A 25,393-nucleotide genomic window follows, 5' to 3' on the forward strand; every position below is an offset into this window, starting at 1 on the left:
TTTTCTGATTTTGAATTTGCCATCCTCATAATAATGCAGCAACAATGCACACGTGCATTATTTGAATAGTTTATTCAAATCTGCTGTTACTTTCAAGTACATTACAGAATGAAAGCTTATATAAAATAGTTTGAGTCTGCTGAGATGGTTAGAAGAAACCTTTTACATAATAAGTGGTAGGATTGGCCTGTAAGGAGTGTTTAGTGTTCTTTTGGTCTTTAAAGAATCTAATATAAGTACTGTGTGTTAATACTGTTCACAGAAACTGTTAAACTAAGGCATCAGGTTTAATTAATATGATAAATACATAAAGAAATTGTGGTAATAGAAGATCTCTCGTAGCTTGTTTAGGGGCAAGTCAGAAAGTCCTAACACTTCCATCTGGCTCCAGGAAGAGCACAGCGTCATTTTCTCACCAACATCAGTTCAGAGACTCATGATTTTTATTCCTTCCCTCCACCCAATGGGCATTATGGCGAGTTTGGGGGAAGTGGAAGTGCTGGGGTTTCCTCTGTTCAGATGAAGCGCACGTCCATCATGCCAACGTGTTTTTTTTAGTTAATGCTGTGATGTTCACACTGTGAGTTTGGCTGATGTTCTTGGAAGGGAGACGGGTCGGTGACCGGACTGTTCTGATCTAGGTTGAGGTTTTCATCTCTTTGAGGCAAACATTCTCTCGAGTACTCTGCATACCACTCCTGATTTAAAGAGAAAAAAATGAAACAAAACAAATTAGTAAAAAATGATGCAAGTACAGCTACGACTATAATACAGTGCTTTATAAAAGTATTAACACCTCTTTTTCAGATTTTGTCGACATATTTTGATTTTATGTGATTGAACAGCATGAAGTAGTGCATAATACTGAAGTGGAAGAAAAACAATATGTGGTTTTAGACATTTTTTTAGAAATATGAAAAGTGTGGCATGCATTTGTATTTAGGTCTGGACTTTGACTGGGCCACCTTGACACATGAATATGCCTTGATCTACACAATTTAATTGTAGCTCTGGCTTTGAGTTTGGGGTCATTGTCCTGCTCAAAGGTGAAATTCTGCCTCAGTCTCATCTTTTGCAGCATCTAACAGGTTTTCTGCCAGGATTGCCCTGTTTTTAGCTCCATCCATCATTCAGATTCACTGTCTCTGAAGGAAAGCATAAACCCAGAATAATACTGCCATCATGTTTCACTGTGGGGATGGCATGTTCAGGGTGATGTGCAGTTTTTTGTTTGCCAACATGTTTTCATGTCAGCCAACAGTTCCATTCTTTCTCTCATCTGTCCAGAGCACCTCCTTCCTGTCCCGTTCATGGCGTCCCATAAATGGCTTGTAGCTAGGGTTGCTTGATAAAAGAAAATCGTACAATGGCCATATTATTGGTAAATATTGCAAGGATGATATCAGTTGTGATATATGTGTATTTTCTCCTTTCCTCTGCTTATCATCTGTGCTTCTAACACTCTGTGACCTTTATCATTTTGGGCCATCACATTCGTTCCAGATGTAAACATCTAAGACTCTGTACAGCTGGCTAAATGTTACATTACATAAAATGCAAGTTCATAACACTTGGAATATATGAGCCAACAGTTATTGCACTCCAAACAGAGCTTTGCGATATGAATATATTCGCAGTATATTGTATTGTATTACTTGTAGCAACCTTCAAACTGGCTGTCGTTTTGTGACCACCTTCTTGCTACTCCTATAAAGGCCAGATTGGTGGAAAGCACAACTAATAATGGTGCTGTTGACAGATTCTCCAACTTGAGCTGTGAATCTCTGCAGCTCCTCCAGAGTTGCTGTGGGCTTCTTGGCAGCGATAACCTAACTGTCTGCTAGGTTCCTTGGTCTTCATGATGCCTTTGTTCTCTGATGTTCTCTAACAAACATCTGAGTCCTTCACAGAACAGCTGCATTTATTCTGAGATTAAATCACACAGGTGCTAATAAGAAAACATCTAAAGCATTTGGTTGCACTAGAATTGTTTTTAGATTTATTATTAGTAAAAGTAAAAACATCTTGTGACACATCCATTAACATTTACTTTTCCTTCCCATAGAAAGTACTCCTGGATCAGTGCTTCTTTGTTCTTTTTGTGTCTCTGCTCTGTTCTCTCAAACCCCCAGTCGGTCGTGGCAGATGGCCGCTCACACTGAGCCTGGTTCTGCTGGAGGTTTCTTCCTGTTAAAAGGGAGTTTTTCCTCTCCACTGTCGCTACATGCATGCTCAGTATGAGGGATTGCTGCAAAGTCAACGCCAGTGACTGTCCACTGTCTCTACATGCTCATCCAGGAGGAGTGAATGCTACAAATCTCTGTCTCGATGCAGTCTGCTGGGTTTCCTTAGACAGAAAAACTTTTTATCCAATTTGAATAAATAACTGAATCTGACTGCACTGTTCAATGGTTAGGATTAATTGGAATGTATGAACCTGACTGTTGTAAAGTGCCTTGAGACGACATGTGTTGTGAATTGGCGCTATTTAAATAAACTGAATTGAATTGTTATACTAAAAACCACAAGGATTGAGGGTACCTGTCTCTGTCACACTGATTACAACCATTGGAAAAGAGAAGGGGTCGCACAGGTAGCAGAAATGGTAACTACAGGTATGGGTACTTTTGTGAGGCCCTGTATACAGCAGAACTTCTTCAGTTTCCTACCTGTATCTCCTCCTCGTACATTTTCATACTGAGGTCACTCTTTGTTCTTGACCTGCGCCCCAAGTAAACACAAGATGTGTGCTGTACATGAAGGAGGAGGAAGAGGACAGGTTAGCAAGGTTCCCCTGAGATGCAGAGGAAGAAATGTTAAGAGCTCATGTTCTTACCCCACTCTTGTCCATAGCTTGCAGGACTGCAGTCAGCGAACTGAGCGAAGGAGGTGTTGGGGATGTCTGCTTGTACAACTCTAAGGTGGCAACGGCTTCGTCTCTCATCACCTCCACTTCAAACACTATCCCGTTTTCATCTACGGCACAATCACACACATTAAACTGACCTCTGCTTACTAACAGTGACATTGGTGCAATAAATTAGGGGGAAAACCTTAAATACTGTATGCATTTATATTAAAACATGCACAAGACCACTGTCAGAATGCTACACATTAATTCAAACGCACCCTTATCCACCGGATCCCGGTTCTTGCGGCTGTAGTTCATGCGGAACACAAAAGCATCCAAAATGAAAGCCACAATGATGGTCATAACGACCTGAAAAAGAGAAGAAATTTAAAATCATGGTCACATTCAAACCATCAAACTTTTGCTTCTAAAATTAGGAAATAATTAAAAGGGAAACACACCAAGCAAGTATAAAAAGGAAATAAACCTCGCTCACCATGGTAACAATGTAAAAAGTCATAAAGTACAGACGGCTCCAGTGGCTCGTCATAGACGTCACTCCTTCCTGGGAGAAAGGGAGAATGCAGCGGCCGTCAAACAGCGACGCCTACATGTCAGCAGTAAGACTGCAGGATGGGGACCTCTGACAACAATTAATGACTGAATCTTACCATGGTGATGTACCAGTTGTTGACCACAGTCAGTTCAAACAGAGTCACTGCAGGAAAAATGAGCAAAGTGTTTAAAAAACATCTGACTTACACACCGAAAATGAGCAAGTGGACAACCATCATCCTCAAAATATTCTGTTTGAAAGCATTTGTACATTTTTGTTCTCTTGGTTTTTCTTATGAAATATAAAGTATCATGTAACAGAGATAAATAACTATTTACTTTTTCATAATTAACAGTTTTCTAAAGTTTTCTTTTTGAAATCTGTGCTTTATGCTGTTCCTTACACTTAGTATTTTCAGATAATTGTTTTGTTGGAAAACAATTTAACATTGACACACAAATCTTTTAAGCTAAGAAAAGGCACCTAACTCATTGGGATGAGACAGTTTTCTGCCTCCTCTTAACAACTAGAGTCAACTACAAGTATAACTGCAACTAAAAATGTGGAAAGAAATTGTATTTTCTTGCAAGTGAACTGTGTCAAAAGATCAAGTCAAGAAATGAATTGGAAATAGGTAAAAAGAAAAGCAAATGCCATCAAAAAAATCTCTAAAAACAAGCTTCAGGAAAAAGTCAGGCTCCCAAAGAAAATGAGGGATAATTTGATGACTTTTGGATGGTACTGAAAGGTAAAAAATAATAAAAGCAATTACCAAAGGTGCTGAGGATGTTGTTAAAATTGTTGAGATAATAATAGCCTTCTTCCAACACTGTTTTGTTGCCGTACGTTTTGTTGATCTGTCTGTAGGAATCTGCCACTGTGCTGGTGCTAAAAAGAAAATATATATATAAGGAACATTCCAATAATTATTTACCTATTTGCAGCTAAAATGTAGCAAAGCACAGTTCATACGATTAAATCCAACATTTTTAAATGAACCAACATGTTTTATTTTGAAAACTTCAGGTTTAAATTTCCACAGAGAAGAACATTGACACTCACTTGCAGCAGTTTGGGTAAACTACATCTGCAAAGAACTCCATACCCACAATGGAAAAGGAGTAATAAAAGATGATTAAAGTCAGTCCCAGACTGGCCATCCTGGGGAAGAGCTCAAACATGGTGTCCAACACGTTACGGTATCGCTGTTTTATCTTAAACAGGCTGGGAGAACAGGAGCATGGACATCTGAGTTAAAACTGGATCTAAATTAAATTATATGGAAACATAGGGTCTAATTTCAAAATCAAGAAAACAAACCGGAGTAGCTGGAAGGGTCTGAGGACTACAATAAAGTAGAACGGCTCCATGTTGAAGGCCAGAGCGATCAGCCCCAAGAAGGCGAACACAGTCACAGACAAGTCAAACCTGGATGGAAAATAAAACAGTGAAGACACCCAGCAGAAGCACAGAAACAGAGTTCAGAATGGTTTCTAAACCCCTTCAAAAACTTTACAAAGTTTAACCACCACACAATTACTAAATCAAGACCTACGGACGCATTTACAAGTAAAAGGTATATTTTTCTACTTGATTTTTTGCAGACAGGGTTTCACTCACAGATTCCAGCCGGAACTGAAATAAGCCAACGGCCCCAAACCGGCTATTTTCAGCAGCACTTCCACACCGTAAACTAAAACCAAGATGGAGCAGAGGAGGAATTAGTGCCAGCTCCAATCATCATCATCATCATCATCCAATCCTGTGCAGTCTTTAAGCATACGTTACATCTTTCAGTGAGCAGGAAGCAGCGGGTTTCTACTCACTCGTCAGGAAAATGATATAACTCAAGGGAACAAATTCAGACCAAGAGTATCCACCTGCAGAACAGAAGGAAGGTACGAGGTCAGAGCTGCGTCGAATATGTTTCTTATGTTGCCTCTGTGTTCACTGGAGAGGTCTTACTGTTCATTTTGAATGTCTCCACGAGGATCCACACACCGTTAATGGCCACCACCACGTCTGCAGACATAACGCAGATTTAAAGAGGGAATGTTTGAACAGGGTAAGTGCTGGGAGAACTGGGAAGATGATGATACTTACACATGGCATACTGGAAGGCCGTAGACTTCACCACCAGGTGGATGCCTGAAAAGGACCAAAGCTCTTATACGTCTTGCAGAAGTATTCTAACCACTTGAGCTATTCAAACTTCAATGATGTCTATGGAGTTTTATGTGATAGAAAACACAAAGCAGCACATTTTAGTGACGTAAATAAATAAATGTGTGCGTGGTGCAAGTTTTATTTTACTCCTTCAACTCAGATACCCCTAAATATAATCCAGCGAACCCACTTGCTTTCATGAATCACGTAATTAGGATAATGGAGACCAACGAACACAGCAGACAGGTCAGGGATGTAGGTTTGCAGAAGTTAATAGAAGGTTAGAAATTACTTTCTCAAGCTATTAACATCCTCCAGAGAACCGACCAATTCATCACCTTAAACTGCACAGATTATGGCACAACTGCAAAGTTCTGAGGACATGGCAGTCCACCTAAACCAACAGACTGGGCAAGGAGAGCATTGATCCAAGAAGCAGCTAAGAGGTTTGTGGTAACTCTGGAAGAGCTGCAGAGATCCACAGCTCAGGTGGGGTAATCATAAGTCTTGCACTCCCTCCTATCTGGCCTTTATAGGAGAGTAGAAAATGTCCTCAGCAAGCATGTGGAAGAAGGTCCTCTGTTTAGATGACACCAAAACCGAACTTTCTGGCCTACATGCAAACTGTTCTGTGTGGAGGAAAACAAACGCTGTATATAAGCCTAAACACACGATCTATGAGTGATTGTGCAAGGCACTGAATGGGGAAACACGACATCCTTTTCACTACTGCTACAAATGGGAAAAAATGGAGAACTCACCCTTGAAAATGAGGAAGGCCGTGTGCGGAAGATCATCAAACCAGTGTTCTCTGCTCCGTCGAGGCTGAAGGGAAAAACACGTTTACACAACGTGCACATCACGGTCGGCCAGAGCAACACAAAATAAAAACAGTTCTGACCATAAAACAAAACATACAAAAATAATTACCTTCCATTTAAGGCCAATGACCTCATAAAACTTATAAAAGTCTTGCAGGCTGTAACAGAAAAAAGACTCAATTATATTTACTGATAACAAAGCAGTACACTTTCAGTTTCAAAAAATCTGCCAGACATTACCTAAGCATAGGAGCCCCTGACGTGTTCAGAGCTTTAAATGTGAGGAAGCGGCCTCTCGCAGACATCCGCGGTCTGTAAAAACGCATCAGACCATCAAACTGCTTCAGAGACACACCCATCGGCCTCTGGAGGGAAAGACAAACAGCAACACAGTTGAATGTTAGCGGAAACTTCCCAGGGCAAAAGCGAAAAAAGCCCACGTACCTGTCGGCTGACCAGCAGCTGAAAGGCGTGGTCAATGGCAGAGCGTTTGTGAAGCAAAAGAGATTTAAACTTCATCTTCTCCACATCATTAAAAGTATCAAACACGACAGCGAGGAGCTGGAGGGGGAGTGTGAGAAGAAATCATGTCAGAGAAGTTTATTCAGTGCCTGGCAAGAAGTATTTATACCCCTTCCTATTTGCATTTTGTCATAACCACAAACTTTCATGTATTTTATTGGGATTTTGTGTGATGGACCAACACAAAAGTAGTGCATCATGGTAATCTGGGAGGAATATAATATTTTGATCTTTCTTTAGCCTCGTTTACTCGAACACCCCAAATAAAAATGTTAAATTCATCGCATCCCACTGGCTTCAGAATTTAGGTTAGAAATGTAAGAAGGTTGAAGAGTAATGAATGCTTTTGCAAGGCGCTGTTTATTGATGCTAGGTTTGTTTTAAAGCACAGTAAAAATATCTGTACCAGGTTCATGATGAAGTAGAGCTCTATGGAGAGGTAAACAATGAAGAACACACAGGACCAGCGGTTCTTGGAGTACGCTGGCATCATCACATCAGGGAAACTACAAGAGAGAAAACCTCATTCACACCAAACTAAATAAAAACAGCCTAAAAACATTCAGAAAAATGAACTGCAAGAGAACTAGGAAGAATAAATAAATAAAATCACCAAACAATATTATTTCTGCTTACTTTGCTGTGGTCAGCAACACAAACAGGCTGACGAGGCTGTTCTCCAAAGAATTGAAGTACTGTGGTGAGAGGACAGAGTCTGAGTGAACACACAGATGGCACAAGAAGAGAAAACCAACTCTCCACACTGGCATAACAATTAGAAACTCCAGCCATGCAAACCAGTGAGTTGACATACCGGGTCAGCTGTGTTTGTAGAGAAGAGGCAGAAACCTGGAGGAGATGTAAACCAGATCACTATTAACCCCCATTTAAACAGCAGCATTTATGTGAATTCAACCAAGACCAATTCCTACCTAAGATGGCAAATATGACCATGAAGAAAAGCAGCAGCAGGAGGATGTCGATGAAAGATGGGAGGGACTGGAAGATCTGACGTAAGTTTCTGATTGGATGAAAGATACCTTTGTCAGCAGGTAATTAACAATAATCATATGAAGTTATAAAGTAACAACAATATGTTTTTATAAAAATCTTTTTGTAATGTGTAGAGCTGTGTAATTTAATTAACACTTCACTAACTGTGTGTGCAGCAGTGCAGAATCGTTAATAAGCTCAGAAACTGGCTAAGCTGCAAAACAGATATTTATCAGAAAGGCTGTAGTATTACCTTTATTGGACTTAAATGCATAAAACCTTTACTGACATACTAAAGTATGGCAAAAAAGAGAGAGAGAGGAGGGAAGGAAGGAAGGAAGGAAAGAAGGAAGGGAGGGAGGGAGAAAGGTAGGAAGGAACAAATGAAGAAGGAAGGAAGGAAGGAAGGAAGATTTAGATGTAATGTTGAATGCAAATACTGTTCCAAACTTATCCGGGTCTAGCAAATGAATACTTTCCAGACTGCACAGGAACCCTGTACTGTAGCTGCTACTTTGTAGAATCAACCTTGTGTGTGTGTGTGTGTATCTGCACATGTTTAGATAATCATCCACCTGCGCACAGCACCGCAGTATCTGCAGTCCACCAGAAATATTGGTCTGAGAGCTCGGGTCACACGCATGTGCGACGTTTGCCTGACCAGAACCACGATGGCCTCCACAAACTGCAGCAGCAGCACACATGTCTGCAACAGGGGAGAGAAACAAAACAAAAACAATGTAGTAACCAAAAGCAAAATGGTTATACCTACATAATGCTTGCAGACACCGAAGACCGGACATGTTATACAAGATGTCAGGGTACCTTCACCATGGTCCTCTTGTGCCGTATGAACGTGTCAAAGCCTAACCAGCGAAGTTTCATGCACAGCTCAAATCCCACCAGAAGCAAAGCCAGCAGCTCCAGAGTGGCATGGACCTGGAGAGGAGAACAGCACATACAACAGCATTTAATGACAGCTGCGTTTAAAGGATTGTGTGAATACACTGATGCTGATTTCTACAGATGACTACAAACGGGTAACAAAGGTTTGAAAAAGTATCGATAGCCCCTGGAGCTTTTAGACATTTTGTCAAGTTACAGCTAAAAATGTCCACAAGAAGGATTAGTGCATGTTTGTGGAAAGAAAGTAAAAAAGAAACATAGTTTTGTAAATAAAAATCTGAAAAGTATGGCGTACATTTGTATTTACCCCACCCCACCCTCCGACTCAATACTTACAGTATAAGGCTGCAAGTTTTTGTATGCCTCTACCAGGTTTGCATCTCTAAAGACTAAAAACTTTTGCCCATTCTTAATTGCAAAAAAGCTAAAGTTCAGTCAGATTGGAAAGCCTCTGAAAACATCAGTTTTCCGAATCTCAACTGGATTTTGTCAGGATCTGTCGCCTTTTGGACTCTGGTGGCTTTGTGTTATTTTGAGTGTTTGGTTGTTTCTTCCCCCCTCGTTCAAAGCTCCTTTAGTTACTGTTGTTTTTCTTATGACTTAGTATGGTTTTCTCTTTATTGTCATTGTTGCCATTATTATTATGATTGTTTTCTGTTTTCCTTGGGTTCTTTAATTAGTTATCCTTCTGGTTTCTCTGTTTTTTATTTGTGGTTAGGTATTTGTTTCTTCCCCCCTTGCACTCTTCTGCTTATTAGTTTCTATTTCTGTTACTTTTCAGTTATACTGTGTTCGGTCTTTGTTTCCTAGTCCTCCCAGTCTGGTTCTCTTTATCTTAATTCTCCAGTCCCTCTTTATAGATTAGCTTTTGTTATTGTTTACTTTCATTCTTGTCCTCGCTTCCTCTGCCTCATTCACAGTTTGTTCTTTCAGTATTGGTTTTTAGTTTCTTTTAGGGTCGGCTCACTGTCTTGTCTTTAGTCCTTTTCCTCATTTAGTTCTATTAGGTTCACCTGCTCCCTCTGCCTTACTGCCTCCTTGTCTCACCTGTTCTTAGTTCCTTTGATTACCTGCAGTTGTTCTTCCTCAGTATATTAGTTGGTTTTGTTTCTTTGTCCTTTGCTGGTTCCTCCGATCACATTACCTGATTTTGCTCAGTGTTTGCTACGTTCCTGCAGTACAACGCAGAAGTTTCGATTGTACTCATACCTTGCACCTGCGGTGGGTTCTGCTTTGTTTGCTTGTTCATGACTTGTGAATAAAACTTAAGTTCATGATGAAGATGCTGCTGCCAAGTTCTTGCCTGCGCTTCAGTCCACCCCAAAACCACAACGTGACAGATTTACGTCTGGACTTTGACTAGGTCTTTCTAACCTTATGAATTTGCTCTGATCTAAGCCATTCCATTGTGGCTCTGGCTGAATGTTATCAGTTCCTCCTTCTTGAGCTGTGGATCTCGGCAGCTCCTCCAGAGTTACAACCTTGGCTGCTCCTATGATTAATGCTTTCCTTGCCCGGCCTGTTAGTTTAAGTGGAAGGTCATGTTGCTGTTGGTTTGCAGTTGATCTGCTTTTTTCCATTTTTAGATGATGAATTGAAAAGGGCTTCATGACATGTTTATAGCCTGCTATAAACTTCTCAGTAACGTTTTCCCTGACCTGTTTGCTGTGTTCAGTGGTCCTTATAAAACCTCTGAGATCTTCACAGAACAGCTGGATTTATACTGAGATTAAATTACACATAGGTGGACTCTGTTTACTAATTAGGTCGCTTCTGAAGGCATTTTATTTAGAGGTATCAGAGTAAAGTGTCTGAAAAAATGCATTCCATAGTTTTCAGATGTTTTGACTGTAAAGAAAATTGACAATCATCTTTTTTCTTTTGCTTCACAATTATGCTTTATTTTGTTTTGGTCCAGCAAATAAAATCTTAAAAAGGAAATGTGGCAAAATATGGAAAAGCGGCAGGGATAGGAATACTCTGCCTGGCCTGTTTTGTTAACTTACTGTATGTAGAATAAAAGGCTGTTGTTCTTTGGGGGGATTTATTTGGTTGAGCTGAAGGAGAGATGACTGACTTTAGACTTCTTTTGATAGAAGTCCAAAGTCAGTTAAAAACTTACGTAAACGTCTAGGCGCAGCGAGGGCACGGCGGGAGTTTCACACAGCGACAGCATCAGCAGCAGCAGACCCGTCACCAGCTCCATCATGTAGAACAGGTGATTATGGGCAAACAGGTATGCCGCCAGTGCTTTTGGGTTTCGAGGGTGAGTAAAGAACTTGTCATTGTTCTCGCCTTCCTACAGGATCAATTGAAAACATAAATTAAGTAAAACATCCTTATCTGACAGGATGCAGTGAAGTTTGACATAAGCGCTGCTTTTTTATATGAATGACCATTGATCTAAAATTCTAGATGGAGAGCCTTATAATCAATAATTATTTGAGTTACTGTACTTCCAGCAAACGCTTCTTTTTCTATTACCAAATTCATTACTTCCTGTAGTCCAAGGTTTACCCATCTGCAGGTTGTATTTAGCCCAGAAGCTATAATAAAACCATTAACAGACCATGTCAGAGTGTGTGTATAAACCATGAACATGAACCTGTTGTATACCTGCAGGTATATGGCCGCCTCCTGGTAGTTCATCTCCCAGCTTTGCTTTAAAGACACATTTTGGGTTTTGCTGCCTTGCGCCCCAGGAGTGGAAACCACAGCATTGGTCACTATGTCATAATTGCCTCCTCCATCTGGAAGAAGAGATTCAAGTGTTAGTGTGTTGGTGCAGACATTATTTAGGCGGGTAAACTGACACAAACGCATGCAGGGTTTCAGGGTTACTGGACACTTAAATAAAAACTTTGACCTAATTAGGTTGAAATATTTGTGTGTTCAACAAATCATGAAACAATTTAATGCTGGAATTAACATCTGAGTTGGCAGAGAGGTCCCAGTTTTTTTGGCATCTGGACCGACTTAGCTCAGCCTTATTTCAAAACCCATCATACTCTGACTTGTCATTTCTGACTGGGATAATCCAACATTAAATACAAATTCTTTAAATTACAGTTGTTTGTTTGTATGACAACCAATGGCAATTATTTGTTGGGCATCTAAACTGGACACAATTTAAAAATCACAGGTCCAGTTTGAAGCCCAGATCTAAGAGGGTCTAGTTGAAAAACTATGAAATTGACCCATTTAGATTTTTGTGAAACTCACAAATTTATTACACATGCTGATATATTTCAAGCATTTAATTCAGTTGATTGTGATGATTATGGCTTAGAGCTTATGGACATCTTAAAATCCTTTCGCATAAATGACTGCATCAATGCAGCATGGCATTGAGGCAATCGGTCTGTAGCTTTCTTGCTTTCTTCCTTTTTCTACCACATTTTTTCCTTCAACCCAACTTTCCCCTGACAACCCTGGATACAGCACTATGTGAAAAGTAGGCTTTTTTAGCAGCAACGTTTTCTGGCTTACCCTCTCTGTGAAGGATGTCGATGACTACCTGTGGGGCATCTGTAAAGTCTGCCGTCATCCCCATATTGTATAGGCCATAGCATCATATCATCGCTTTTCTGTATGTAATACCTTCTCTTATTGCTCTTATGTAATAAGAATTATAATAGTTTTTATCAGCTGAAAGCTAAACAGAAATAAATACTTAGGTCACTCTGTGTGTAATAAATGTATATAACATGACTAATTTTTAAAAGCAATTATTTTTCAATAATATTCTGCAATGCATATTACATATATCCATAAAAAAAAAATTCCAATGCAGGATTTTATGTGTTAGATATTGAAAGAAGAAAGAAAGCATTTTTCTTTTTTTTTTTACATACTAATACTGACTTAAAAATTATAAAATTAACTTCCTTACTTTGCAGGAACCCTGAACATAAACAGTATAGAGACAGGCATGAGCCTACCGATGCAGTCAGCTTCGAACTGTAAGGCAAAGGAGGAGATCGCAATGGGACTCTCATCGTTACAGGACTGATCGGCTTGGAAACCAGCTCCCTGCTCACACAAGGACTCCATCGGTAATGCTATGTGAATGAATCAGGGTCCCTGATGTCAAATAAATAGTGTGATTAGCCGCAGACCGATATCATGGCAGCACTTGATGACGTCTGGAGATACAGATGGAAAAACTTTCCACTCAGGCCTGATGGAAACACCAGAAACAGTCACGAGTCCAGATTAGATCCTCACAGATGTTCAAACATCCCGGAGGTCAAAACGGCTATGGAGACAAAACACTGTCTCCAAGTAGAGTAACAGTAATGGTAAAAAGTCATTAACACCAAGCTGAGGTTGAACTTTGAGCTCAACGCTGTTATTTAAAAAGAAAAAGCCGAGTTTGCAGCACTGACGTGATGATTTTTTCTCCTTCCTGCTACGATCAGGATAAAGACAGGGTGCTGACACACCACAGGAGGAATTGATCCTGCATTATAGCAGAAAATGTCAAAAAGTCATGCAAAAACTCAATGCAAAATTCAGTAAAATCACTCTTCTAATAACAGCAGAGTTGTGAAATTAAATCCAGGGGTTCCAGAGTTGTTTCAGATGAGCGACTCCTCCAGGTGATCCTCTGCAGCTGCACATTTTACTCCTCTGCCTTCCTGTCTAGTTGTCCTCATCTCACGCACAAACACTACGCAGGCAGTAAGAAAGAGTCTCAGAAATGTGCTACCAGATGTTTGCTGGCCACAGCAGACTGAGCTTAAGCGAAAAGATCATGTTCTGACCCAGCAGCAGCCTGGGCTTCCTCCTGACACCAGCAGACCGAGAGTCTGCATGTGAGCCATTCAGATCAATTATTTGTCTGAGAACAATAAAATGCTTGGAGCTCTGTGTGAAAAACACGGTGAAGTCAGCCTAAAAAAAAAAAAAAACAAAACAAGTAAATCTGCTTCTAGATCAGTTCAAACTCTACTCTTGTTTCCAGGCATGTGACTCCTCACTCAAGTGATACTCTGGCACTATCCTTCAAAGTTCCTCCCGTTTCCAGAGGGCTCCGGCAGCAACAAGCCAAACCCAGGAGGTTGACACTTCTCTCTCGCAAAACCACTTCTAGATGTCCTGAAAAATAAATACACATTCTTCTCTTCTTCCTGCTCACCCGCTGGACAGGAGAAAACGATCCAGTGAGCTCACAGAAAAACACACACACTCTGTAGACACTCCTAAATACAACAGACACACGCTGCCCAGGAACATCCTGGAGGGACTGAGGGAGGGCCGGGGATGGTCTGCTGAGCAAGCTGTTTCTCACATGGGTTATTTTGTAGTTTATATGTGAGCGAGACAAAGAAAACAGGAGGACTGTAACACTGTGTACCCTCACACTTTGGATCGCTAAGTCTGCTGGACAATAATATATATATATATATATATATATATATATATATATATATATATATATATGAATGAATGAATCATGATGATCTGGATGTGCAGGATATTTACAGCTGCAACATTTGGAGGCTTTCAACTGAGTCAGTGCAATCATGGTAAGCAGACAAGCATGAATATATACAAGTATAATATCCATATATCCTGAAGATGCAATGATCACGCTTTTCCTGGCCCATACTGATTTCTGGTTTTGTGTGAGGTCTGGCCTTCTGCTTTTTAATACAAAGTACTGTAACACATGGAAGAATGAATGTGTGGTGGGTTCTTTGGTACAGGTAGCAGTTCCAAATCGCAACAGTCTAAACCTTTTAAACTCAAACAAAGTGCATGAAAATACATGTTGCTGGTCGATGCGTCTACATACACACACCTAAATCCTGAACAGAACTGAAAACCCAGGACTCTGAATGATCTTCTTATGCAAAACAGAAAGGTTAAATATTTCTGTATCCTCAAACCTGGTGAAATGCTTTTGAAATGAAATGAGTATCACTGCCCTGTTGGCAAAAGGCAGATGGTACCAAAAATCTGTACCACTATTTTTTATTATTATTATTTTTTTTTTCTGCAGGTGAGATTATACTACTGCAACAAAATATCAATTTGCATCTACGGACGTACCAATGTATACAATCTCCCAACAGCATTAGTTTGGTAAGGTGCATTTAATATGAGGCAACAGGAAGTGCATGTCAAATAATGACAGCAGCGGCGCCAGACTAGACACGCCGTCATCCGTGACTCCACTCCTCAGACTTACTTTGGTCTCCTCTTTCAGTCTCGTCTTCGTTCAGCAGACCGCTGTTTGCTTCGTCCCAGGTCAAGATGAGAGGCACGTCGTCGTCAGACTCCATACTCACAAATAAATATGCTCCAATCCGCTTTGAAAGTCACTCCAAAGGCCCAAAGTTACCAAATAAGAACGCAGTTTGCTCCACAGACAGCAGCAGAACAGCACATCATTAGTGCAAAAAGCAGACAGGATTAACAGTTTGTTAGCTAACAGAGTTATCCGTCTGCGTAATCTGTGCTGACACCTTCAGCGGTTACAGGTGCAAATATCTCCAGTTAAAGGTCCAGTTAGCACAGTCCAAGTTCGGCGACACAGACGAGGATCGGGTTGTTTGCCGATTTAAACATATCTCACCGATTTACTGGTTCTCTGTCCCTCAGACTAACGAGCTCAGGTTGTCGGTCTGTGTCCATCACGTCTGCATCAGAATCGGTTCACAAGATTCCCGCTTCAGAACAGCGGCTTGGACCACCTAGAACCGAAAAGAAAGGCAAAAGCACACCTGATCCATGGAGCCCACCTTTAAATCCTCACCCTTTCCCTCTACAATAACATTAGAGTCGACCCTACGAAATATAAACAGCTAGATCAACAATAGACCTTCCCGACACTAAAGGAATTTACGGCAGCGAAATTTCAAAATAAAAGTCAAAGATGGTTGGTTATGAAAGAGACATTTTAAGAAAAAATAAGTAAATGGCAGATGTGCCAAATCCGGACAAGAGTATTTTAAACAAAACATGTCTTTAAAACAAAGTTATTGAACCGTAGAGCATTGAATATGTTTGTAAAAATTCGCTTTTTTTCTTTCTTTGCATAATGCTTTTAGGACAGCCTATCAAACAGAAATAGCAGTGGATACAGGATTTTTGACACAATTAACATAAAGTGAAGAAAAAAGTAACAAATCCTGAATATACAGTTTTATAAAACTATTCCTTCCCCCTGACAGATTGAAGTTAAAACTAATTGTTTAATTTAATTTTATCAACATGTTCCACCAACTGTAAGTAATTTTAAGGCTTTGGGTTGGCCCAGCCAGAGTCTGGATCTGATTGAGAATCTGTGGAGGGATCTATAGATTAGGGTGATGGCAAGGAGGCCTTAAAACATTAAAGACTTGGAGCTCATCACCAAAGATACATCGTCTTAATACCAGTGGAGACATGCATAAGCTGCTCAGCAATTATAAGAAGGGGTTAATTGCTGTAATGCCAATAAAGATTTTTGGGAAAGTTATAAGTCATTTTTAACATGCCACTTTTTAATAAAAAATGTGAGTTAAAACAGATAATTTTTTTCAATATTTATACTCCTATAAGAAGGAAATTTCTCTGTTAAATGGAAATAATTGTACCATAACTGGCTGTAGCCCAGGGGTCCAATCCTCCTAAATCCAGCCCTGAGTGGAACCTTAACAAAGGTTTAGAGCAAACCTCAAATCACTGGATATTTGGAAAAGTTACCACAAATTACCAATTAAAAATTCTGTATCCGTGTAATTCTGTAGTATGCTATCAAGTGACAACATGTCTGCAGAAGAAGCCACCAAACCAACAGAAGACTCTCCCTTGATCCCAAACAAGAAGCTCTCTAATGAAGCTCAGTGTATATCACGTGTTTTGATCAACTGCATCAGCCAGGTTGAGATTGCAGCAGCTCTACCTTGCATCCTCCAGAATTATGCTGTGTGAATGTGCTTTATGACTTAAGAGAAAGATAAATATGGAAGTACGCAAGAACGTGTGCACGTTAATCAGAATGCTTCAGATGTTTCACCGCTATATGGTGAAATGTGTTCTGAAAAGGGTCTGGAAGTACCCCAGGGGCAACAGCCTTTATTTCTTGACCAAACTCTGGAGCAACTGATTACAGAGGAAGACAAATTAGCTGCAATCTTGAAGAAATGAATGAAATGGTGAGGCATCATTCTGCCTCACCAAAGTCTTCAAGACTTTGGTTTGACATTTCCAAGCTACTCTCACCTGCTCTGTCTGTTTGTCATTCCTGCACGGGTGGAGAGAATTCTCCAGAAGATGAGTCTACAATTTTTAATGTTATATCCACAAACTGCAATGCATTTTATTGGGATTTTATGTGACAGACCAACAATATTGTGCTTAAATGTGAAGTGAAAGGGAAATGATACATGGTTTTTAATGTAATTTCTTCTCACATAAAAATCGGGTCATGGGGTGCATATGTAATCAGCCCCCCTTCTTTGAATACCTAACATACTATCTGGTTAGAAAAATCAGTAAACAGTCCAGTTGCGTATGCTCTGAAGGCCTCAGAGGTATGTTGGAGAAAAATAGTCAATAAACAGATCCATGAATACCAAGGAACACAGAGATAAAATTAGAGGTTTAAAGACCGGTTAGGTTATAAAAGAATGTCCCAAGCTTTGAACATCTCACAGAACACCTTTCAATGCATTGTCCAAAATAAAAATAAAAACGAGTATAATAACTACAAACCTGCAAATACTAAATTAAAAGGCCAGTGAAGGAGACCATAAATTAGAGAACCAGCAAAGAGTGTCATGGTAACTCTAGAGCAGCTACAAATATCTACAGCTCAGGTGGGAGAATCTGTTAACAGGACAGGTATTAATTTCCTTAAATCGTTATTTATGTAGCAAGAGAAAAATAATTGTTCAGTGAAAGCCACCAGAAGTCCCATTTACAGTTTACCACAAGCCATGTAGGGGGGCAGCAAACATATGGAAGAAGGTGCTTTGGTCAGATGAAACCAAAACGTAACCATTTGGCCTACATGCAAGAAGGTAAGTGTAAAGGAAAACTAACACCTTACATCACCTTGAATAAACCGTCCTGAAGGTGAAACATGGTGGTCGCTGGATTAAGCTGTGCTTTTCTTAGGTAGGTAGAGGAAAACCAGTCAGATTTAGTGAGATGACAGGTCTAGTTAAATTCAGGACAGTCCTGGAAGACAACCTGTTAGAAGCAGCAAAAGACGTGAGAATGGGGCCGAGATTCACATTCCAGTAGGACAACAACCGTAAACAAATAAACAGAGCTGTAATGGATTGGTTTAGATAAAAGCATATTTATGCGTTAGAATTGTCCAGTCAAACTCAAATCTTAAATGAGAATCTGTGGAGTTGAAACTGATGTTCACTGATCATCCCCATCTGTATGAATTAGATTTGATCTACATTATACTGCCAAAAGTATTGGGTCACACCACCAAATCAATGAACCCCGGTGTTCCAATAATTTCCGTGGCTGTAGGTGTATAAGGTTTGGTGTGGAGAAAAGAGACTAGCCCGCACAGAGTCCTGACCTCAATCTTCTTGAACACCTTTGGGATGAATAGAGCAGAGGCTGCAATTCTGGTTTTCTGATCCAACTACGAACACACTCCAAAACCTTGCTGGAGATGTTTACAGAATAGTTAAAGTTGCAATTGTTGGGATTTTTCTTTTACAGCTGGGATAGATTAAGATTAGGGTGTCATCAACGTTCATGTACATGTAAAAGTAGACAGACAAATACTTGTGGCAATATAGTGTGTTTTGAAGAAGACTGTGCTGAAATACCTCAAAATACTGAATATAAACCACACTTTTAAGATTGTTATTTGTAAACGGTTTTGAACACCGTTTATCTTTTTCCTTCCATTTTATAATGACACTAGACTCTGTATTGGTGTATCCCATAAATATCTCAAGAAAACACATAAAATGTTCTGTTTCAACACTTTAACAGCACTGTAGCTGCCACTGCTTTCTTTGTTTTTGTGACAGAAAAATGAATCTATAAAAATAGAAATTGAAAACATTATACTATGCTTTGACAAGAAAATGTGGGAATGGCAGGTAAAACCCAGAACAAATCTGCTGCTACAATATGTTGTTTTTTAACAATACATTTATATTCAGAACTGGCCTTCAGTAGAAAGTAAAGTCTTGTAAATCCAGTTAGCTCATAATGATTACCTTTATCACTGTTCTCATAAACCTTGAAAACAGGCCACTTTTTCTAAGAGGGCTTTTCAAAAATACACATTGCTTCTCCATCCTTTCACATTTGTCTTAGGGTAACCTGGAGCTGAGTATATCAATGTGCAAAGGAGCTTGAGGAGCGAGGAAGCTGGAAGGACCCTTTAATGTTCTACAGGAGCAGTACAACAAGATCCAGAAGAGGAGGCGCCTGGCAGAAGAGAAGAGATGAGGAAGGAAGAGATGAGGCAGCTGGAGCTGAAAGCCAAAGCTACTATCATCATCCAGGCATGGTGGAGAGGGTACAGTGTTCACAATGCCATAAAGAACAAGTCCAAGAGGACCAAAAAGAACAAGGCAAAGATGACCAAATAAACCAGCCTGCTTCACACTTTATCTGTAGATGCCTGTAGGTTTAGATTTTATACAAAAAGCTTTTCGATTGTTAATTTATGGTGTTTCTGTCAAATTTGGAACATCCCTGGTCTCAGTTGTAAGCTGAAAACATTGGGTAAATAAACTGTTGTTTTATGAAACGGCCACAGGATGGCAGTGCAGATCTCCTTGTTCATATTTAGTAGCCATTATGGTTAAAAGGAGTGAGTTGTTACCCATGGCCAGCTGCAAGTTTGTGAACTTACAGTACCAGCCAGATTTATTGGCCCTCCTGGTAAGCATGTGTAAAAAGCATTAAAAACAAACTTAGCTTTTATTGCAGACGTATAATCTCAAGCAAATGTTTTTTTAATCAATCTCTCCTATGTGGACAAACACCAGTATTTATCTTGTCAGCTCTCAGTGGTTGCTTGTGACAAAATGACTGAATTTTAAAACTGGTTCTTTACTAACTTGTCTGTGCACAATGACGGCTCATCCCTTAAGTGTATAGGCACATTTTTGTGCTGCAATCATTGAGAAGTCAAGGTTAGGTTTTGCTGTGGAAAAATAAGTATTATATAAGCATTGTTATGATGAAGAAGACTTAGTCAAGTTTATTAAAGTAATCTTGTGCAAGAGGGAGCAATCCGTTGTTCTTTTAGAGAGTTGCTCTGTTGCACTAGCCTACACAGTTTTTACACGTCTCTCATACTCAGGACAGGAGGGGTGTGGAAAGTATTTACAGATGAACTGTGGGACACTGAATTTCTCAGTAAGTCTGGGTGAGAACAGACCCTGCTTATCTATCCTGCTTTGCAGCAGCAGGGCTTATTCTAACAGGCAGACTACCTTCAGAGGCAGAGCAGAGCCTAACCCAGTGTCTCATCAGCATTTTAGGAAAATAAAGACATAAGTTCACGGTAATAAGATTATGGAAAGAAAAGTTCAACCCATGAGACTTAATGAGATTTAAGCAAGCAAATAAAATCCTATGACAGTTCATAAGACAAAAAAGAAATCTCAGAGCAGGCAAGTATTACACTGAGAATGGTTTGATGAGAACAGATAATGAGCAACCATGTTAGACATGGGACTTGTGATTGGTTAATGATAAGTTAACAAAAACAATGTTTGCTGCATGGTGGAACAGTTGTTAGCACAGTTGTCTTGCTGCAAGTAGGTTCTGGTTTCAAATCCTGGCCAAAGGGCTTCCCACATGAAGTTTGCATGCTCTCTTCAGGTACTCTGGTCACAAATATGCATGTTTGGATGCCTTAAGTGTTTCTTCAGTGTGAGTCTGAGTGTGTATGTGCATGGCTGGGTGTCTCTGTGGTGCTCCTCCATCCATCCATCTATCCTTTGTCTACACCCGCTTATCCTTGCAGGGTCAAGAGGGAGGCGGGTGCCCATCTCCAGTAGTCACTGGGGAGGAGGGGAGGTGCACTGTGGACAGGTTGCCAGTTCATCTCTGTCCTGTCTCTCCAATTTGACAGCTGGAGATATGCACCCATGACCCTGTGAGCAATAGGTAGTGGGTGATGTTTGCCATATAAACCCCATAACTGGGTTTAAACAATTAACTAATGACAATCAAAATTTACATGAATATACTCTGGCTTTGTATTGTTACCTAGCCAATGTTACTTGACAAATATTAAAATAAATATTCTCATTATAGTCTCATGTTTCTGTTGTGGACAATGAAGCCAAACCAAGGTTAAGAAGGCCCTAAGCAGTATTTAACTTTTTGCTCCTGACCAGTTGAGCCCACTTTCACTGATCTTTTTTATATTATCCATGTTTGATCATTTTTTATTTTGTATTTAAGACAACTGGTTTTACAGTTAACCACAACATGTGGAGAGTACATTACTTATCAAATAAAAGCTGGGGAAAGTGGACACATTTTCTGCAATATATTCATGATATTCCTAGAAAACTGAGCTCAGAAGACAACATATTTGATTGAACTTAGAATAAACATGATAATAGAATGATGGTCGTTTGTTTCTTTATTGTTCTTTAAATTAACAGTGAATTCAAGCAATATTGGTGTTTGGTAATTTCCTCAGCCGTTTTACTTTTTAATTTTTTTTCCAAATGACCTTTTTCATTTAATTTGAACAGAAAAAGCAGAAAGATGAACTGTAAAAACTTTTGATAATTTACCAGAATGCACCAAGCACAACTGCAGTGTGCATTAAATGTGAACCCAGCTCAGATACAAACAGTGGGAATTAATAAATCAGCTTTGAATCATGAAACCTTTTAACTTTTACTCCAGAGCCCCTTTTCCACTGAAAGCCCCAGGATTTGTTTTACCTGGGTAAAAGGAATCCCAGGCAATCTCAAACTTTCTTTTTGTATTGCCAAGGACCATTTATTTAAATCAGCCTAAAGACATATGGAGAAGAAAACTTCAATACACTTTCATTCCAGCAGATGACATTACTCCTTTCCTCCGTTTAAAAGTTAATAAATCATTTTTTTGTGTCAACTGTTAAATAATAGATGAGCAGCTTTAGAGTTATACAGATGATTAATTCCTTCCATTATTCCTTATATTTCACTGGATCCATAAACAGGAAAGGTTTTAATTATTATTTTACATTTAGTTTTTTACCAACCTGCATCAGGCCAGAGTTGTTGCTTTACAACTACATTTCATTTACAATAATTGCTAAACACTGAATAACACACTTATTTTTCTTTTATTAACATCAAGGAAACTCATATCAGATAACTACAGAACACGTTTTAGTAAAAATCTCAACACTGCATTAAAACACTTTTCTTACAGAATTGTGGCGAAGTAGTTAATAATTACTGCCAACAATAACTTAAAATGCCACAAAGATTCATCATTCTTGATGAACTGACTGCACAGATCAAGTTTTGAGGTGTACTTTCTCACTTACAAACATCTTAAAACTACTTTTTGTGACAATGGTATAAAAACGATTAATTTGTATAGTAACCTCTGCCATTACTGAAGCTGCTGCTGCCAGGCCTTGCTGCACACAGCTCCACCCCTTTAACAAAGCCCGGGGAAAGCTGAAAAGACCATGTCCAGTCCAGGACCTTTTACCCATGAAAGTAAAGCCCCGGGAAAGTGAAATTATCCAGGTAAAGTTGTATCAAAACCCGACCTGGACTTTACAAAGCCTGGGGCTAATCAAACGCCTGGTGCAAACAGGCAAGCAAGAAGGGGCTTAGGAAGGTTTTCATTAGGATGAGCATAAGTAGTGCACTTGTCAACTTGTTCCTACTGTTTTATTCTGGATCCCAAGATTAGAACTAGGCCCTAAGCAGCTGCTTATACCTCAGGCTAGCCCTACTTGACTAATAAGGTCATCTGCACATAAAGGTCAGATAAAAATTTGAAAATGATGCAGAGTTTCTGGTGCTTCCACAGTTGTCCAAAGTGCTTATTTGGTTAGCACTCCCCTCATCAGTTAGTCTAAGTCATCCTCTGAACTCCCCTAATAAATCACTTTTCTTCTATGAATAGAATAGAATAGAATAGAATAGAATAGAATAGAATAGAATAGAATAGAATAGAATAGAATAGAATAGAATAATCCATGATTCGTCCCTCAGTGGGCAAACTAAAGTGTGTCAGCAGCAAAGTGACAGGAAAATGGAAAGCACATAGATACACATTACACAAACAGGCAACAATAATACAAATAAAATAGAGACAGTACAGTCAGGTCAAATGTACAAAGTACGAAAAACTATAAAACTATTAAAAATAGGTGTAGATTCTTAGAAAAGTATAAATATAATAAGATAATGTAAAAACTGCTTTTTGTATATTTGTTTTAAAAAATGACTATTACCTACTCTCTCTAATAGATCCAAGATGATGGAAACCTGTAAAACAAGAATAGCAGGAATGTCCACAACTTATTTGGGTTTGTTGGAAGCACAGACGGTTATACGGTCTAACAGCGGAATAGAAAAACCTATAATAAAGCTCACTTATGTATTTAGGATGTTGCAGCCTCTCGCTGAAGGAGCTCCCCAGTTCAGATTCCTGTGTTGTTGTATTAACTCATTAAGTTAAGACATCTGAACGTAGTCTGTTAATAAAGCTGAAGTTTGCAAACCCTCCAGACCTCAAAGGTGTAAACTTGTTTTGGGTTTTTTTATGGTTTGATCTCCACATCGTTCTTGTAGCTGTTGGTTTGTGGCATTTTTAATTTCCCCATATGCAGGGACTCTACGATTATGTGCCATCTACATTCCGCAGTTACATATTAGCCCCTTTTCCATTGCTTGTAGAAAGCCCTGGGCTTTTGAAAGCCTAGGGCGCGCTTTGATACAAATTTAACCAGGTAATTTCACTTTCCCGGGGCTTTTCTTTCAGGGGTAAATAATGCTGTACTGGAGATGGTCTTTTCAGGTTTTCCCAGGAGCTGAAAGCACATAAGCAAATATTTGCTTATGTATGTATTAGGCAGTCAAGGTATTAATTAATTCCCTGTTCATCTGGACTGATTATCAGTTTTTTTTTAAAATAGATAAATATTTTAATTCAATTCAATTCAGTTTTATCTATATATCGCCAATTCACAACACATGTTGTCTCAAGGCACTTCACAACAGTCAGGTACATACATTCCAATTAATCCTAATCAATGAACAGTGCAGTCAGAGTTAGTTATTTATTTAAATTGGATAAAAAGTTTTTCTGTCTAAGGAAACCCAGCAGATTTCATCCAGTCAGTGACTTGCAGCATTCCCTCCTCCTGGATGAGCATGTAGAGACAGTGGACAGTCACTGGCGTTGACTTTGCAGCAATCCCTCATACTGAGCATGCATGTAGCGACAGCGGAGAGGAAAAACTCCCTTTTAACAGGAAGAAACCTCCAGCAGAACCGGGCTCAGTGTGAGCGGCCATCTGCCACGACCGACTGGGGGTTTGAGAGAACAGAGCAGAGACACAAAGAGAACAAAGAAGCACTGATCCAGGAGTACTTTCTATGGGAAGGAAAAGTAAATGTTAATGGATGTAGCTCCTTTAGTCGTTTCACCTAGAAAGAAAGAACAGATAAACGCTGAGCCAGTTTTCAAGGTTAGAGTCTGAAAGAGAGCACATATAATTAGTTACAGTAAAGGCTCAGTCAATCGCTATGTCTAGGAGAGAGAAAGGGTTAAACACTAAAAGACAAGGCTATGTGGATCATCGGTAGAGGGTGAGCATTAAGTTGTTGCCAGCAGAAGCTTAGATGATGCCCCTCTCCAGAAAGGTGTCACAGGTAGACACAGAGCCAGGCCAGGTGTAGCTTCTAGGAAGAGAATAGAGAGAACAAGGTTAAAAGTTGAAATAACAGCAAATAATGCAAAATTGGAGAGTAGTGTGAGAATATAGTGAAGAGGGTGAAAGTGGTCATTATGTCCTCCAGCAGCCTAAGCCTATAGCAGCATAACTACACAGATAGTTTCAGTTCAGGTTATTTAGTTAAACGGCGCTTATTTACAACAATGTCGTCTCAAGGCACCTCACAAAGGACTGATGGTCATTGTTATACTAAAAACCACAACGATTGGGATACCTCCCTCTGTCAGACTGATTATAACCATTGGAAAAGAGAAGGGGTCATACAGGTAGCAGAAATGAAGGGTGTGTTTGCACCTCAACCATAACTGAGTCGGTTTAGGCTAAACCTGACTCCCCCTTACTTCAACCAACAGGGACGTTGGAAGGCTCCCTCCCTGATAAACTAAGCCACTCTAACTATAAGCTTTATCAAAAAGGAAAGTTTTAAGCCTAGCTTTAAAAGTAGACAGGGTGTCTGCCTCACGGACTAAAACTGGGAGCTGGTTCCACAGAAGAGGAGCCTGATAACTAAAAGATCTGCCTCCCATTCTACTTCTGGAGACTCTAGGAACCACCAGTAAACCTGCAGTCTGAGAACGAAGTGCTCTGTTAGGAACATATGGAACAATCAGATCTCTGATGTATGATGGAGCTAGATCATTAAGGGCTTTATATGTGAA

The 25,393-nt window shown here is 39.6% G+C and overlaps 1 protein-coding gene and 1 long non-coding RNA gene across 3 annotated transcripts; one reads left to right on the top strand and one right to left on the bottom strand.

Moving 5' to 3' along the window:
* Window positions 1-55: 55 nt before the first annotated feature.
* Window positions 56-15,668, bottom strand: tpcn1 (two pore segment channel 1). Of its 2 annotated transcripts, none has more exons than XM_047381051.1 (26): window positions 15,012-15,668; window positions 11,432-11,565; window positions 10,938-11,114; window positions 8,735-8,848; window positions 8,485-8,615; window positions 7,849-7,937; window positions 7,731-7,765; window positions 7,553-7,611; window positions 7,323-7,422; window positions 6,839-6,955; window positions 6,635-6,759; window positions 6,504-6,552; window positions 6,335-6,398; window positions 5,511-5,555; window positions 5,373-5,429; window positions 5,234-5,287; window positions 5,028-5,100; window positions 4,728-4,835; window positions 4,470-4,631; window positions 4,180-4,295; window positions 3,523-3,569; window positions 3,348-3,416; window positions 3,130-3,220; window positions 2,837-2,976; window positions 2,670-2,750; window positions 56-698 (listed from the first exon to the last, which is right to left on the bottom strand). In XM_047381051.1, exons 1-26 carry the CDS (start codon window positions 15,103-15,105, stop codon window positions 555-557), a joined length of 2,475 nt encoding a protein of 824 aa, XP_047237007.1. In that variant the 5' UTR covers window positions 15,106-15,668; the 3' UTR covers window positions 56-554. The 2 variants fall into 2 exon arrangements, with proteins under 2 accessions (XP_047237007.1, XP_047237006.1); XM_047381050.1 differs by lacking the exon at window positions 15,012-15,668 and adding an exon at window positions 12,757-13,789.
* LOC124877664 lies at window positions 14,215-19,555 on the top strand. The gene is made up of 2 exons (XR_007040583.1): window positions 14,215-14,346; window positions 19,106-19,555. It is a non-coding gene; the product is annotated as an uncharacterized LOC124877664 (long non-coding RNA).
* Window positions 19,556-25,393: the final 5,838 nt, after the last annotated feature.

The sequence above is a fragment of the Girardinichthys multiradiatus genome, chromosome 12, assembly GCF_021462225.1.
Source record: "Girardinichthys multiradiatus isolate DD_20200921_A chromosome 12, DD_fGirMul_XY1, whole genome shotgun sequence".
NCBI lineage: Eukaryota > Metazoa > Chordata > Actinopteri > Cyprinodontiformes > Goodeidae > Girardinichthys > Girardinichthys multiradiatus.

Coding starts and splice junctions, on each gene's coding strand:
- tpcn1 (XM_047381050.1), bottom strand. CDS start 12,868: ATGGAGTCCTTGTGTGAGCAGGGAGCTGGTTTCCAAGCCGATCAGTCC. Junction 6,760..6,838: donor AGCTGCTGGTCAGCCGACAG/GTACGTGGGCTT, acceptor CTTTCCCTCCAG/AGGCCGATGGGTGTGTCTCT. Junction 4,836..5,027: donor TTCAGTTCCGGCTGGAATCT/GTGAGTGAAACC, acceptor TTTTCCATCCAG/GTTTGACTTGTCTGTGACTG.